The sequence below is a fragment of the Pungitius pungitius genome, chromosome 17 (assembly GCF_949316345.1).
Source record: "Pungitius pungitius chromosome 17, fPunPun2.1, whole genome shotgun sequence".
NCBI classification, from domain to species: Eukaryota; Metazoa; Chordata; class Actinopteri; order Perciformes; family Gasterosteidae; genus Pungitius; species Pungitius pungitius.
In genome coordinates this window covers 10,545,231-10,562,815 of record NC_084916.1, presented here as the reverse complement: position 1 = coordinate 10,562,815, position 17,585 = coordinate 10,545,231, and the positions used below count along the sequence as shown (strand labels likewise).

Sequence of the window (17,585 nt, the reverse complement as noted above, 5' to 3'; positions counted from 1 at the left end):
GCAAAGGTTATGTGTTTCGTACTTGAAACGTGTCTTATTCCTTGTAACGAACAGTCAAAAGTATTTCCTTCTCCTTAAAGAAAGTCAATTGCATTGTTCAAATCCATGTTTAAGACCTAACCGTCTTCTTCATTGCTGCCTTGGTTGGCACATTACCGCCACCTGCAAATGTCTCCTTTGGAGTCAAGTGGGAGTCTCGAGTGTCGTCTGGGTCAGCCGGCCCTTCGGAGCGGACACGAGGGGAATGAAGAGCGTTGTGCTGATGAGGTTGTTTCGAGCTGATGGGACCTTCAGGGCTCTGAGTACCCGATGAAGACGTAGACGGCCCTGTGGTAGTAATCAAGTTATCAAGTTATTTTGCCATAGTAAAAAATCGTAAAAATACTAAAACACAAGCATGCAACACTGCAGTGAGATCCAACCTTCTCAAAAAAGCTGTTTACAAATGTCCTCATCTTATCGTCTCAGCCTCCTTCCAGAAACGAGCGAAGCTGGAGAAGGTGAAGGAGCTGCTGCAGGCCAGCTTACCTTTTCAGGTAGTACACTAATGTATATTAGTGTTTTGTGCTCAGAATTTTTCATTCGCAATAAAAGTTATTTTCTAACATGTTCTAAACTAAAGATAATACAAAAAAAACAGCACAATAAGAGAGACAGGGTTTTTCACACTGCAGCCATTTGCTGCCACATTGTGGTCAATGTAAGAAAACATGGAGATCACTAAAATGTGTTGCTCATTTTAAACAGATGTTGGAATGAAGCGTCCCAGGAAACACGCTTTTGAAGTTCTAACAGCTGGTTTGGTGAACAGCATCGTTTCCACTGTGGCGTGTCTGTGGGAACAAAGCTGTGCATCCAACGAGGCTTTGAAGGCAGAAGGCTGCGCTGACGTGAACCACAGCTTTGGTTCCACCGTGTGCTCGGAGACGCTCACTGCAGCACCATCGCGTCTCATTCAGAATCAGGAGGGTTCGGCAGGTGTTACAGACGTTTCCTGTGCGCTTTTTGTCAACTCACCAGCCAGTCGTTGGAAACATTCCAATGTACATTTACAAAAACACATTGAGTTTCCTTTTTGAATTAAACTCGTCATAAATACTTTTCAATACAAACAATATATATATATATATATATATATATATTTTTTTTTTGTTATATAGTTTTCTCAGCTGTGCCTGAAAGCTTGCAGCTACTATACTGAAATCTGTAATGAAAGTCAAAGATCATTATACTGCCATATATTGTAGGATTTAATTAGGATAATTTATTACATGTGCTTTCTATACACAGATAAATTGAATGCTTTGGGTGACATCCAACTCATACAATGCAAAAAGAAGGGCAACTTTCACTTCTTCCATTTGCCCCCCCTGCGGTCTGTATTATACCGTTTGAAAGGATGTGGGTTACTGAGTTTGATTGAAATAAACGTCTCTCCTGCAGGTAAAAGAGACCAAACTAAGAGAAGTGATTGATTCTAAGCACCACAGATACAGCATGTGTTCTGCATCCCACATGGGCCCATTATTGCATCCATTTACCTCTAATAGATGCAGTAGAACAGCAGATGGGCTTCCTGTCGTTTTAATACATGAGACCAACTTTATGTTTTGCTGCAGTTTCCTCTAAATGTGTTATTCTGCCACCGGCGTGCACTCAGGCTGCAGAGTTACCACGGACATGGACAACGGATGGCGATGCCGTCACAGTGTTCTCTGAAAGCTTTGTGTCGTTCATAGAGACAGACGGTTCTGAATAATTGAATAATTGAAAAATTGATTATTTTGGATTTGGAAATTCTGTAATTATAGCGTGGCAATTCTGAATGTTTATGGTCACCGGCATGAGGGGGTCAAGCCCATGCCAGCATGCACCAAGCAGACGTTGAGGAAGCATAAAAAAAACATGAAAATAATGAAATTAAGACAGAAAACCATGATGCCAAAACCGAACGTTCCAATCCTATCCTCGGGCGCAGCAGCATTTCTGTCTTCAGGGAAACCTTGAAATGCAGCTGCAGGCCTCCTCTGCTCCCAACCTGTGGGGTGGCTCGCTCTCCCTTGCATGTGACTCATGTTTCACGCCGGTACCTCGTGCTCTCAGTGGCCGCCTCGTTCAAAAGGCCCCGTGTCCACCTATGATCCTTGACTTCTAGGTTTCTCACAAGCCCGAGTGATTGAACACAATCAACGCCAATCTCTGTGCCACAGACCTCTGTCAGTGCAGAGAATAAAAATCAGGCGACATTGTGGTTTCCATCACCTAAGCTGCTCAGTGGAACGTGGCCCAGCCAATAGCTGATCATCCTTTTTAGGGAGGTAAAAAAGATTCTTCAAAATATGACATGTGTGTATATACTAAACCAGTCAGAGAAACTATGTGGGTGCACAGTACATGTACAAGCAGTTAATTCCTCTTGAACTATAAATCAGCACTTTCCCTTAATGATGTCAGAGAGAAATGGTGCCAGAGATTAGCTCAAAATCAAACAAAGAGCACAGTGTAAAGGGATTACCTCTGCAACACCATGTCGAATAAATGAGAGCGCAGTGGATGTGGCTGCAGCATTTGTGGTCTTTCGAGCCACTGAGCTTTGCAATGATTCTTACTCTAAAAATGCCCATCAGCTAACTTGTTGCTCGCTTCAAGCCCTATGTAGAAAAGACGTTGTGTACATAGGCAACATTGTACAGAAATGCACGGATTAGATCAGCAGCATTGACTTGCACTTAATATTTTGATATTAAGCTGCTTCATACATCTACTACACTACATGTCTCTCAAAACAAGACTAATCAGCAACAATCCAACATGATTCTAAACACAACGTGGTTTCACTTGCAATATGCTTTGTGGTGTCACTACTCCTAATGGAGCTGCAATTTTTGAAGGCCAAACTAACTGTAAACACAACACACTGTCACCCATCAACTTTAGCCACTATAAAATGAAATAAATTGAGATACAAAAGAAAGCAAACACGATCACACAGACAATAACAATAGTCCGTAGACCATTAAGAAGTGAAATAACCGCCACTGATTTTAGAATCCACACAAACATACATCAATAAAACATACATCACAAAAATGAAATACGCGAACAACAAGCCACAACGCACCTGCTCACGTGCTCACCTGTCCGCGTGCACCGGGAGCTCGTCCACTGCTGCAGGTCCGCCCTCATCACGCGCATCGTGCCCTCTCGTTACGTCGTTCAACTGCGTTCATCAATGCCTTTGAAACCAATCATTTGGAACATCACCCACCCAATTTTAGCACTTAGCACGTTAGCCACGGACGCAACGTGACGCCTCGTATATTGGATCCGGGTCAATGACTTGTTTCACTGAGGCATCTGCAAAGAGGTTGTCATAGTAACATACTTCATGGGGGGGGAATTGGGCTGCAGTGGGGCACCTCGTCACGTGTTATGCTTTCACTTCTACTTCTCTTTCTCAGTACATCACAGTTTTCCATATTACATTTAATAAATAAATTACAGTGCACAGAATCATAATCTCAAGATATTTGCTCTACACTAATATATAGTTTTATGGCCAAGTACAGAATGTGCCCCATCACCGGCTAAGGTGTTCATAATTACTACATTTGTTTTTCCACAAGGCATAAATAAAGTAGCGGCAAGTAATATTAGATTGTCACCGCTCCCTGGGAAAGTTGATCCCACATTTGAGAGGATGTTGAGGCACATGCAGGGATACAGGAATACACACATAGGTGGACGTTAAGAGCCACCACACAGACCTGCAAGTACTTACCTTGCATTTAAAAGTATCAAGCATCAAAAAAATGTGTGTGTGTGTGGCACAGGGCTGAGGAATGCTGTGGTCCATCTAACATTTATTCACTGCTTTTGCACATTACAGGTAGCTGCTGCATTCATGAGTCAGCGGGTGATGGAGGGGAGAAGAACACATGCAGGCTGGAGGAATGATGGACGGAGAGAAAAGCAGGACGGGCGTTCGGAGGGGGGGGGGGGGACAACAGCCCCCCGGGTTTGGAAGGAGGGACCAGGGTGAAATGCAGCAGCAGGCTGGGGGTGTTCATGAAACAAGACGCAGTCAAAACGAGGAGAGGGAGAATAATAGAACAGCAAGACGTGGAGAAGGGGTGTTGCAACAAGCTGGGAGTTCATTTTGCATGGCTCCACTCTGCGGGGGACTGTAATTACTTTTCGGCGTCACTGCCGCTCGGGGTCAGGAGCGGCGTGCTCCAATCAACAGCTCCTGATTATCAGGCCACTGCCCGCTGTCAGGCCGTAATTAAGTTTACGCTTTAGAGCATCTCAGAGGGTCAGAAAGCTTCCGAAGCCATCACCCGTGCTCTCCTTCTCCTGCAGTGCACTGTAAATATTAATTCATGTCAAGATGTGTAATGATTATACATAATACATTTTTGAGTTAAAATACACAAATAAGTTCTTTTTTAAATGGAATATTTAATAGACCAACTATATAACTAAAATAGCAGTAGTATTTCTTAGTTCAGATTGTGTCACATTCCAGCTTTGTGATCTCTCGGTAGAGGACAGCTAAATGAGGAACTCAGCAGTCAAGGCAGGCGCGTACATTAAACTATAGTTTTGTATACATTATAACATTTAGGATGAACGGTTCTTATTCAAGGCTGACTCAAACACCCAACTCTATCCACCGTGTAAGCAATGTAGCGGTAACGTAATGAGCATAATGGCCGACAGCTTTGAGGTGAGAATATAGCCAGTTGTTTCCCAGTTGAAACACAGCTGTCTCCATGGTCACCAGGACAGGGCCACATGTACGCGAGGTGGTGATCTGTCTCCCAGGTGCTGCACTGTGACTCCCTCTCATCCCACCTTTTGACTTTCTCTTTAATACCAGACTTTCCCATCCTAGTTCAAGCCTCGTTCAAACCAGCGAGTGGGCTTCATCACTTGCAGACAATCTCAGCGCTGAAAAGGTCTTCTCAAATCGTTTTAAAATAACAACTGAATTTTGGAAAAAACTCCAAGATTTTATTATTCTACTCCTCTTCTATGACCATACTTTGTGGTGTATCCAAAGGGTCTATTTTAGGCTCAGTTGTATTTGCAATATATGCTTACCAAGTAGTCTTTGTTTGAGCAGTCTGTCTTTTTAGACTGTCTACCTTTCACTGCATCATTATGTCCATCACTCTAGCCGCTGCATCCACTGTGCCGCCGAACTTCCCCACACCCAATGCCTAATATTCTCTCCCTCCCTCTCTCCCTTGCAATAACTCTCCACTGAACCAAAAAAAGAGGGAATGAGATGGCCCGAAAGGGAAAGCTGCAGGTGTCCATTGAAGTGTTGACCAGCCAGGCGGCCCACCTCCGAGCGCTCACATCGCAGAAAGCCCGCAGGTGTCTGAAGGTCGCACCTTTCCGATTCACCGCAGGCGGCGGCTCGGGGCCTCTGAAGCCTGTGCAGACTAGCACCTGCCTGCTGAGCACAATCAAAAGAGCCGGGACGGACCGTCAGTCGCACCAAAGTCAAAAGATTTATTCATCTGTCAACAGCAGAGCTAAGTAACATCTCTGCAGGGAACAGACCAATCTGATATCCGTCTGTGATGTTTGCCTTTATTCCTTCTTTTTCACCCGATGGTATGACAATCAAAGTCACGGCAAAGAAATTTAATGAGGTGGATCGATGAATAGCAAAGAAGTGGAATAAGCTGGCAGAGTCCTGCAGGGAGAGAGAACCACAGAATGAATCATCAGAGCTACATCACATTACAACTCAATGCTTTAAGTACGGCAATATTATAAAACACATAATTAGTTTCAAATGCCACGTAGCCGTGCATATTGTGATCTTGTGTCAGATTTAACTGATTGTTTTTTTTTTAAGCCAGGCAGGCTGCAGATAAAACGCTCATTCTGGGAGACAGGATGTTTAATCCTGCCAGGTAAAGACAAAGACGAGGTCAACCTTTAATCAAGTCTTTGTAAAGGTCATTTTCCTGCACTTCATGGACACAACTTGCATTCCTTTTAACCAAACTTTAAAGGAAAGAATGTGAGTCTCCCTTTGGAGCGTAAGGCCATTTCACCGCTGAGCAAACACCAGTCAAGATCAAAAGGTTTTAGGAATAAGTAAAGGTCTGGCCGTACTAGTTAGGGAGGTTATTATTAAAGTAGTCAACTGTGTCTGAAGTTATTGCCAGCTGGGTCTACCATTATAGAGTTTATATAAAGCAGCACCCATGTTTTCATCAGTCACACCAACTACTTTGTTTGTAAAGAGCCGAATGCTTCTTTACGTTAACTAGCTAGTTGCTAGTTTTCTTTTTGGGGATGTTGTGTGTTTGGTGGGTTTAGTTAATTTCTTTGTTGCTGTCTGAAACAGGTGCCGGCGGCTAGGAAAAAAGGTTAATAGAAGCAGTGAGAGTGAACAAAGCAATTAAGTTGGGGAACTAAAACCAATGCAATCTGCAGAAAGAGCCAGTTTCAGGGATCAAAAGCAAAAAGCTCGCAGCATTTCTAAAAGGTCCTTTTTTGTTTTTGTTATCTGCAAAGAATACTAATCAATTCTTAGTATTAGTCGCCAATATTTTCTGCTAACTGACAGGAAAGATAGTTGTTGTTGAGTTAAAATAGGAGAAAGAATATAGTTATCTTGCTCCCTGATTTTCCCTTCTTGGCTTTGTCTTCTTTTTATAAAGCCCCGCTGGAATTATTAAGGTCTGTATCCAGGCAACCATAGAATCAATTAAGTTATCCCTGGCCTGCTGCTGAAATATGTCCAGGGAAGATTTCTAAGACACAAATATGTCACATATCAATCCCCCACCTTGAGTCATACATATTCATTGTAATAATAACAATACAACTCAACACCTTGCCTTCCTCTAAACACATGGAATCATTCCCACGATTTGCCCACTGTTTACTTATCAGGGGAATTTGGTTAGCGGATAAAAAAGTCTTTTGTATGTGGCGGTTATATCATCTGCAGCAAAAAGTGTTGGCTCTCTTTGACTGCTGGCTGCCGTGTGTCTCTTCACGTTCAGCACGGCCATCGGAGGAGGGAAGACACGGTTCTCCCCGAACAGGCCTCCCTGACACGGTGTTTTTGTTAAGCTTCTCCTTGAACGGAGCAATGTTACCAATTACCTCGGCGCAGCCAGCCTTGATGGATGACTTTGACCTCGGCGAGGACGAGGACCTTGGCTTGGGCGGACACACACGGGCCGCCTCGCTGCCGAGAGGAGAGGTCGACGGGCCGAGGCGGGAGGCCCTCGTCTCAGATGGTGTGCAGTACAGGCCTCGGGCAGGACACGACAGGTGGCTTATCTGGATGCAACCAAACCCCCTCCAACGCATCCCAAAGCAGGGACATTTTCCCTTGACGATCGGGGTTCGCAACCCGCCTGCCGCCGGGCCTGAGGGCTCGGCCGTACTCACGCTGAGCTGTGAATGAACTCAGCTTCCTGTGACAACGGGCATCGAATACGAAGACCGTGGCAGAAATGTCGACGTGAGGACAGTAATAACTAAAATGACGTTTATTTATTTGGTAGCAGTTGTCAAAGCAAGCACCGCAAACTGCCTCTCGTAAAACTGAGATGAAGAACAAATCATAGGAATAAAACCAGTGAAATCAAATACTAATGCGACGTTTTGCTTTGCTGTGTGATGCGGTCGACGTGTGCTTCCATGAGCTGGCGAGTGAGTTTAAAAGGCTGTGTGAATATACAACTTTCACCCTCCTCTGCAGCAGAACAGCCTGCGTACATTCATTTTAAAACCACTTAAACCGCATCCGGCGCCACACACGTGGAGTATGAAACATCCAAACACACTCGTATGAACTACAGACTTGGCAGTGCACTTGTGTTGAGTTTCTAATTCTGTCATTGTGTGACTCCTGATGCTGTTATGAACATGCTGCTAAAACACCCGTAATCAGCATAAGGCTCTCCAGCTTCACGCTCCCCATGTCACGGACTTGATCTTTTGATTTCTGTGCCCCTGTTATTATTGTAATCAAGGAATTTCCTTCCTTTGGCTGACATACCAGGCAGAGTGCTGAAAATGCTCCTCTAGAGAGTGCGCTCATTATTCTTAGCTTCACACACACTGTGAATACGTTGTGAACGTACCTGGGTACAGCAGTGCACCTCACCACTAAATATCAATGTCAATTAGCTGAGCTACAGATAACAAAAGAATAGACAACTAAATCTTCTAGTTGTTATTAGGACGAAATAGATGGAATAAAGCATATATACTACAATATGTGTGAATGTGAATACTGTGTAGTGTAACATGCTGGCTGGGCTCCCTGCATCCAACACCCTGCAAAATCATGAACCGCACCGGAGGCACAGCCGCGAGTGGCAGCACGCTGCGCATTCTGACCCTCTATCGGAGCAAATGGCCCCTCTGAAGAGGCAGGTGAGGCGAAGCCCTTTACTCTGTGGAGAGGAACTCGGCTAATAACCCCTGCAGTCTCTGGGGGCACACAAGTTCTGGATGAATATCAAGCCTTAAATTCCTCTTTCTATACACACCCTCAGCGTTGGGTCTTGGATCATCTCATAAAGAAGAGAGAGAAAAAAAACAGAACAGCTTCCAAGAGAGTTTGGTTGGTGTCGCGCTTCAATTGTCCAAGGAAGGCAACAGTGTCTCGCATGGTGTGGCGACACCTTGTTCCAGGTCTCCTGACGGATGGCTCGTGCCAGTTGAAACGCGCCCTCAGCTGTCGGCCGAGAGGTGCTGTGTCTTCTATTCTCCACCAGCCATGAAATATATGGGACCAAAATGCTTCTTTGCCATTGTGCCCTATTTGCATTATGTACTCTTCCAGTCCAACAATGATTCAAATCTGGGTAATAAACCTGAAACCCCCTCTGCAATGGATTGTTTATACCAATATACAAGTGTGTTTTATCAATAATCAAATTACAATCCAGCCTTTATCAAATGGCAAAAAGATTAAACTTTTGTTTGACAATAACTGCATGTCATTAGAAAGTCTCACCTCCATTCTGAACTAACAGTACAATTATCTGTGCTTTCAGGAGCATCGAACAACTAATTACAGAGTCAGCCTCCTTATAGTTGCTTCATTTGTTTGTTACGGGAAAAATGTGCGAGTTGAAGAGAGGCAGAATGCTAATTTAATTTAGAGTACCTACGTCCCGTTCTTTTTTCTATGTCGCAACATTTTCTGTTTGCTTTTATTTATAATGTGTACAATGTAACCGTGTATATGATTCAGTTTGGACTTTTAGCTTTTACTGGATGAGCTTCATTTCCCTGTGAGAATTTTTCTCATATTTCTTTGAGCATTTGATTGATTGGACACGTAATTAATTAATTCAGCTGATTGGTCAGAACACTTTCCCAGTGGAGGGTTTGGAAGCCTGAAAACGAGACTGGAGGGCATACTCCCCTTTCGGATGTCAGAGTTAAGCAATACGTTTTCTTAAAGTAGCATGTGATTTATACTTTTATGTTAGAAGAAATAGGGCTAATTAGAAATAAGGTTAATTGAAAACACGAGTACTCTGTAGCTTGAAACAACTACTCAGTCAATAAACCCTAAACATGAAATGATTGCCAAATTATCCAGATGTGAGATGCTAATGAAATGGATGATGGTGTAAAGTCTGGTGTAAAATGCTTTCAGGATTCATTCACACGAGTTAGTGATGTTGTGGTGTTCTGCCCTTTCTACAGGTGATCGCTGCCTGCATGTACAGCTGTGTCAACAAACACCCGGGAGATAAGAAGAAATATGGGCAGTTATTTAACTCACACCCTCTGCTCTTTTGTCCACTGATTGGTCCGCCTAACCCTGCAGAGAAAAGCGTGTACTGTTACGGCACGTAAATGTGCTCTTGATTTGCTCACTTAAGGAAGCAAAGTAACTTTCAACGGATCCACACTATGAACGACGTGATACGGAGGTGTCCAGCACTACAAACCCTGTTAACAAAGACGTACCGCTCTAAGCTTTATGTAAACTGGGATTGCTTGTGTGTGCTAAGCTGATGCTAATTGCTTGTAAGCCAACCGAGACCCATTGAAACCACGTTATAAATGCAACCTGGGTGCCCCCCCCCCCGACAAACACTGGGCCCGGTCATCTCAAAATGATCAGTTCAAGGAACCGCTGCCAGCGAGTGGTGCCATAGGAAGGGCCGGGACAACGGAGGGGACAAACAAAGCCCCTGCAGACAATGAAGCCACCTGCCTCCTTGGCATCTAAAGCCACACAGATGTGCCACGACACTCAGGACCCCAAATAAAAGAGCACAGCTTCAGGCGGGCCATTTCAAGACAGGACAATTATGAGGTCTCAGTATGACGTCTCAGTACTATCGTTGTCTTCGGGGCGTTGGGGTTACTCGCTCCCAACATGGCAGGCGTCAACGCAGAAAGTTTCCCGTCTGTAGTCCATGCAGGTCAGGCCACAAAGGGAGTGGGACATGAATCCTAAAATATTTACAAGGATTTAAGGGCCTCTGGGCTGTTCTAATGTTTTAATGACCTTATTAACAGTGAATTAATAGTTTGTTTACTCATTACTTTTTACTTATTACGAAATGCACTGGAAAGTAGTTATAAGATTGTGTCATGTCGAGTGTTTTAGAGTGAGATTTTTCTTTTTGTCATGTTATAATGTTGCGACTTTTATTTGGATCATTAGAGGAGTAGTTAAGCATTTTGAGAAATGTCCTTTCCAGCCAAGATTTAGATAAAAAATATCAATACCACTGTCATATCTGTTAAGTATGAAGCTATAGCAGCATATGGTTAGCTCAGCTGATCAGAAATAGTGATAACAGGAGAAAACAGCTAAAGAAAAATACAAAGTAAGTGTAGCTCACTAATTATGTATTTATCTTGTATATATATACATATACGTTTGTACAAATCTTTGTCTTACAGATGGAAGAGGAGCACCATTGACCACATCACCATAATTGACACAGAAAACCCAGAGCTGTAAGAAACTGACCACCTTCCTTTAGTTTTGGGTTCTAATGGTCTGCCAGGTCTTTTGTTTGTGTTTGCATAACTGAAAAATGGAGAATTTTTTCTTTTTACCCCCCAGCTTAATCACCCATGTGGTGAAAATGAGAAATGGAGCGCCTCAACGTGCGCCTCGCAAAACAGGCTTTTGAGCTTATGGGTCTTGGCTTGTGATGTGCGTCCACTTATACGCATGAACAATATGTGTGGACGCATAAACAGTTGGGAAGCAAATGGTCTCTGAGAGAGAGTGGAAACAAGGTTTGTTCAAATTTCCATTCCTTTGCATTCCTCCCCCCCCCTGGATACATCTCACATGTAAAGCAAATCATCTTCAGTATTTCTGCTGGTTTCTCGCTCTCTTATCATGCGACTGATCTCATCAGTTCATCAGCATCCTATGGATATAAACCAAGAACAGTAGCGGCAGGCTGCTGAGGTACCTGTAAGCCACAGTTGATTGTAATTGGGTTGCCTCCACCCTGTCACGAGCTTTCACATCCCATCAAGAAGAATGGACTGGGAGAGAGTTGATGCTGCTTCATCGTGAGAGAAGATTGCCCCTCCAAGTATACTGCAGGAGGAAGGGTATATGTAAAGAAGAAATACCCTTTGTGATGAATCATTTAGGGGCTGTAAGTTGTTATTGGATTTATTATTATTAAAAAATCCACCAGTAAAGTAAAAATATTATACAGCAACACACGAGGTTTAAAGTCAAATACACCGACAATTCATTCTCTTTTCAATTGGAAAAAAAATGAAACCCCCGTTGGCAAATGAAAATGTATTTCACTTGCTTTTAGGACAATGAGGTTTTTAAGATATCACTATAGAGAGAAATGCCTTTGTGTGTTACAGAACAAAATAATGTTCATTTAAATCTGCTTTTCTCTTCATTTTCCCCATGTACTAAAAAACACATGACAACTGCTTGAGAAAGAAAAGCGCTCACAGCTGATTCACACACTGAGGACACAGGACAAAGCGCACCGAGTAGACAGCGCTATATTTCATGTGGTCGCAAACAAAGAACAAATAGGGGAAAAACTGCATCGGTGTATCTGGAAACTAGAAATAAACACAAAGAGCATCCAACAACCTCGCCTCCTCACAGTCAAGTTCTCTTGACACACAAGATGATGAAACTTATTTTCAGCTAAAGCAGCATACGTCTGCACTGATGCACTCCTGTTTTGGTCAATTATCTTCAGCTAAATCCAAAATGATCAAATATACTTTGTAAACACTGAACTTGACAGGACCCTAAGGAGGGTTTAACCAGTCCCGATTTAATTCCAGCACTGCCAGGAAGCAACTGCTTGGAAAATGCGCCAAGGGGGGGGGGGCCAAAGTAGACAGATAATTACCACTAATGTACCATTGAAGTCCAATCTATCGCTGTGGTCATTATGGACGTCCATTTAGAGATTTGACAGACCATCAAATAGATAGATAGATTATGTCAAGTTCAATCGTCTGACATCTTTGAAACTGGAGTTCAGGCTCGAGGTTTTAAGCTGTGGGTTTGCGGCTTCCTCGTTTGGTTACTCAATGGAGCAATTTAGTGCCTTAGAAACTGTAATAATTAAAAATGAAATGCTTAAAATATTTGTAGGATTTCATTTCAAGTATTTTGACTGAACTAACATAAGTTGGAAACAAATTTTAGCCCTTAGAGCAATAAACTATCAGAATGAATGAATATGAGTAAAGAAGAAAACATAAGGATCAAGAGAATAAATGTTGGTCAGCTGCAGATAGAATAAAGCTTCTGCAACAATAACTAAACAAGCTTCTCCCCGGGCGACTGTGGGTGAGTGGGGAGCGCGGCCGTCCTCCAATCAGAGGGTTGGTGGTTTAATCCCAGGCCTGTTAACCTGCATGTCAATGTGTCCTTGAGCAAGACACTTAATCCCAGCATTGCTCCTCTAGCTGTGACTACAGTGTGTGAATGTTAGTTACTGATGGGCAGGTGCCACTGTGTATGGTAGGTCCTGTCATTACTGTGTGAATGGGTGAATGATGTCATGTAGTGTTAAGGCACTTTGAGTGGTCAGAAGACTAGAAGAGCGCTGTACAAGTGCATCAGGGCATAATGAGCACTTCATTGATGCAATGTTGTTTCATCACACTGACGCAATAAAACACGCTACGACAATGTTTCCTGGTGCTATTTAGGTTACTATTCCTTTTATCACTTGTTACTTTCATGCAAGACCTGCATCCTGGGTGCAGGGCAGCAACAAGAAATGCTGGGTCCCTTGAGGATTCTTGCTTCAGGCCCATTAATGAATTAATTAACGTTTGTCGGCTGTCAGCCGCTGGAATCATTGCAACCGATCCCCCTAACAGAGAGAAAGCAATTGTTCTCAGTGTCAATTGAGCTGATGTAAGTGTTTTGTGATGGTTTATTCCATACAATGTCATTAAATAAAAGCTTCCTAAGTCCATGGCGTTCAAAACCTTTTTTTGCCTGAACGTCAAAAAATGTTTTTTCTCCAATGTTGCCAGAGAACAAAAACAGTGGTTGCTTATGTTTCACCTGAGGAACAGGCAGAAAGATCAGGTGAAGGGAACTCTGTAGAATATATGTTACAGTGGTGATTCATTAGACCTAAAAACCATGTTTTAACCCCAACGGGCTCACTTGACCCTGGTCTTAATTTGGGCTGGGCACTTGAACGCGTCATCGGGACGTTCATCAATTAATGCTGACAATTTGGTTTTAACCACATTAACATATGGATTTTTGGCCATACCGCAAAGCCCTATCGCGATATTAAGAAAGATTCTGACGGTGTCCCGGTAGGTGACGAGTTTAACTTTTTGAAGGACACAATGAAAGTTAAACTTCTATGATTACGTTTTTTTGGATTGTAGTGTCTAAACAATTATAGACAAGTTTGAAAACATTTTACACATGTTTTAGTGCTTTAGCAGGCTACACAATGAGTATATAAACTCATTGTTTATATACTCATACCCTTGCGGGGCAAGTTGTGCCACAAGACCCAAATTTTCCCCAAAGCTCTATTTCTGAAACAATTTATTTCAGTTCCAAAGTTGTTCTCAGGGATGCACCACATGATGAAATATATGTACATCCTAAAATTGAAGGCATTACTGTCATGGGCTCACTTTATAGTCACTTTGATTTAAAACTGGCACAACTCACCCCACTTTCCACTACTATTGATGGATAGATATTGATTATTAATTGACGGTCAAAGCATATCCCTAATGAAACATGCTTATGCAGGTACCTATTCAGAAAAAATGTAAACAGATTTAAAATGTTAACTTGTTATGTTATGATTGTTGACAGTAACTAGTTTTTCTTTAACAATATACATAAAACATTAGTGGCAAATAGCTTTGGTTTGATTTCAATACATTCTTTTTTTGAATGGTTTAATTCAATTAGATTCAAGTTGAGAGATTTACAAGAACTATTTGAACTGCTACTATATAAAGGGAATATGTATTTGTGCACGTTGCAACTAATGGCAGAGATTAATCACATTTAAAATTGTAATTGTTGCCCAGCACTCGTCTTAATAATGCACCAAATCTGCTTTAAAAACCCAGCAAATTAGGCACATTTCTAAGACTAGGTGAATTAAGGGCACACTGATCTTCTTAAAAATGCACAGCTAACATCCTGTTGGAAGCAAAACAACACGAGGAGTCCTTTTGATAAGGAGGTCATGGTTTACTTGAACTTTGGGTACAGTTAAGACATACTGTGATCAGTGTAACAGATGACCAGCTCCATGACATTCCATACACAATGTGCTGGGGGGAGGATTTTAAAAAAGGCAGAAGGAATCCCTCTTGAATTCAGCGAGCAGTTCTGACACATTTCTGTCTGAGTGAGCTGAAACTAAAACACACAAGGATCAAGTAACAGAGTTCACTATCCATAGAGAAACATCCGCTCTACTTACAGGATAGTGACAGGTCCATATGTAAAGCTTTATTTTTAACTACACATTCCACGGGGACGGGCTGTCAGAGCTATTCCGACTAATTTGATTCATTCAATTGACCCCACATAATTGAAATTTCTAAGGCCACTAAGCATCTCAGGACGTCGATGATTGTGGCTTTAAGGCATTAAAATAGTTTCATTCGTATATGAAAACATATAAAACGACAATTTCGGATAAATGATGACACGTGTGCTCCAACTAATGTGAAAGGCTTGCTATAGATCAAAGCACGGTGCAACAGCTCATGTGTACCAAAGGCTACTCTACTTGTAAAGCATGTTGTTATGAAAGTCATCACAAAGGGAGGAGGGGGAGGAGGAGGAGGATACCGCCCCGCCCCACTCTCCTCATTAGTCACTTCTGGATCTCCTCCACGCTGCTGCTGCTGAAGTGAGTGGCCAGCTCCTGCAACACGGCCGCCCTGCCCAGGTGATCGTTCCTCCTCTTCTCCATGATCACGTCCTCCAAACTCTGAAACTCCAACACGTGCGACTGCTTGTCGGACAGGACTATTTTCAACCTGTAGGGCTGTTTGCCGATGCGGATCTCCCCTCCCGTTTTGAACTCCCTCTTGCCGAAGCGGCACCAGGCGGCGAAGCACTCGGAGTTCCTCCAGCTCAGCCCCCGGTCCTTCAAGCCCACTTGCTCCATCGCGTTCTGCACCACCATGTCCGGGCCGAGAGCTTTCAGTCTGTACAGGTCGTTCACGATCCTACACCTGCGCCCTTGGCTGGCGTCCGTCAGAAAGCTGTTTTTCACCTCGGCCCTGTGGAGGTGCACCACCTGAAAGTCCCCCACGTACACGGCCCAGTGCGGGAACTGAGCGGTGGCCACGAACTCCACCAGGTCCCCTGGTTTGCACTTGTTCAGCAGGTTCTCGGGGGAGTAGACCTCCGGGTTGGCGCACTGGGCGCTCCTCTCGTAGATGCACTCGTCCCTGTTGTACACGGCGCACTCCACCTCGTCGCGCTGGTTGTATCGCTTCTCTTCCTGATTCGGGTCCTTCGCCGTGCCGTCGATCGCGCAGCCGTCCTCCAGGTCGTCGTCGTCGTTGGAAAATATGTAAGAGACGCCGAGCCGCGGACCGTCCTCCGCGTCCACGCCGTTCGGGTCCACCGTGGGAACTTCTGCGTAACTTAAATGCGACAGCTTGTCCATCTGGTTCCCCATGCCGCTCCTCGCCGGGCGGCACTTCGCGTAATACGATCGCGCGCCGTAAGATGTCCCCCGGTCGCCTAACGCGAAAGCAGCAACAACAACAAAAAACTTAATTGGCCCTGCCCTCGGACAGGGTTTTGCCCAAATTACGCATACGTGTCTCTCCGCGTTGCGGCGCCTAGTGGCACATCAACAGGTGGAGCTGAGAGGAGAAGCATCCGCCAGGTGACGCCTCGTCGACTCACCTGCTGTTTGCCCTGCGTTAAAAGTTCTGTCCGCCGTGTGCCGCATAGAGAGACGCGAGGGTTCGAATCCATACGCCGGATGCTAGCGCCCGGGTCCGCACCGCCGACGAACTAGTCCCCCGTGGTGACGATTTGCATACATTGCGCACTGTGTGCAGCGGAGATCCGGCCGGCGCCGAACGGAAAGCAGATCTGAGGGTTTGGCATCGCCTCAGCGCCTCTTAAACTCACAGCTGCGCTGTGAAAGCGGAAGTGCGCGTACTTTCCCCCACTGTGCCTTTAATGCCGCGCTCCTCACGGCCGAGGACCTGAATGCTGGTATCGATGTGGCGCCTTAAGTGTAAACAATTTAATGCACACAAGATATCTGGACTACAACGAGAACACCGCAATGTGCACCTGTGTGAAAGCAGCTGACTGGCAACCAATGGAAAGCAAGTTGCTGTAGTATATTCCAGAGTATGGAAACTATAAAGTTGATTGCGGTAACTATACAATACTGTACTCATTTTTACAGTAATAATCAATATAATCTACTCACAGTAACATGTAACTATTTTAAACAGCAAAGCTGTACAAAGTACTGTGACGTGCTTAAATATATTCATTTTAATACTGCAATTAATAACTGCAAAATACCGTGAATACTTACACACTGTAAAATAAAGATGCCATACTAGTAATTTATTACTTGATTACTTTCAACATTGTTCAATTTTAAATACCAACTCTGCTTAATATTGTCCATAATGTGAACATTTTTTATTTTGTAAACAAAAACAGAAACACGGTTTTCCCTGTGTGTTCTGTGTAACAGTCAATAAGCGGTAAATACAGAGTTATCCTTAAAATGTACAACAAAAACATAAAAAGTCAAATCCGTTCTGAGATGATTGAGTCCAACTGTCTCTCGAGACTTCAGTGACGTGGGATTGAGACTCGAAGAACATATTTTTGCATCCTAGTTTTGTCTTGTATAGTTGAATGATTTTGTTGAGCCAAAAGGATCTGTGGAAGACGCTGTTGAATTTGAATGAGATCGCTGTCTGCTTTGTCAAGTTAAGCTAGAAAAAACATATCCAGCCTTATGCTTGCTGTTGCAGAGTCTGCACTGTGTCCTTGCTCAGAGACATATTCAGCATATAGATGGTCAACATAAATGTAATTACTCTGGACC

General features: G+C 43.6%; 1 protein-coding gene across 5 annotated transcripts; it reads right to left on the bottom strand.

Moving 5' to 3' along the window:
• Positions 1 to 205: 205 nt before the first annotated feature.
• On the bottom strand, positions 206 to 16,781 carry lratd2a (LRAT domain containing 2a). Of its 5 annotated transcripts, none has more exons than XR_005120471.2 (3): positions 16,409 to 16,781; positions 11,454 to 11,584; positions 230 to 327 (listed from the first exon to the last, which is right to left on the bottom strand). XR_005120471.2 is itself a non-coding variant. In XM_037474060.2 (2 exons), the coding sequence occupies exons 1-2, from the start codon at positions 16,452 to 16,454 to the stop codon at positions 15,360 to 15,362; spliced, it is 927 nt and encodes a 308-aa protein (XP_037329957.2). In that variant the 5' UTR covers positions 16,455 to 16,766; the 3' UTR covers positions 14,694 to 15,359. The 5 variants fall into 5 exon arrangements, 1 of the variants encoding a protein (XP_037329957.2); XR_005120472.2 differs by lacking the exon at positions 230 to 327 and adding an exon at positions 4,617 to 5,710; XR_005120469.2 differs by lacking the exons at positions 11,454 to 11,584; positions 16,409 to 16,781 and adding an exon at positions 3,138 to 4,532 and having other exon boundaries at positions 206 to 327.
• Positions 16,782 to 17,585: the final 804 nt, after the last annotated feature.

Excerpts from the sequence above, each read along its gene's own strand:
- lratd2a (XM_037474060.2), bottom strand. The coding sequence starts at position 16,454 with ATGCGGCACACGGCGGACAGAACTTTTAACGCAGGGCAAACAGCAG. Across the intron at positions 16,241-16,408 it reads TAACGCAGGGCAAACAGCAG|GCGACCGGGGGACATCTTAC; the intron begins GTGAGTCGACGA and ends CTTTCGCGTTAG.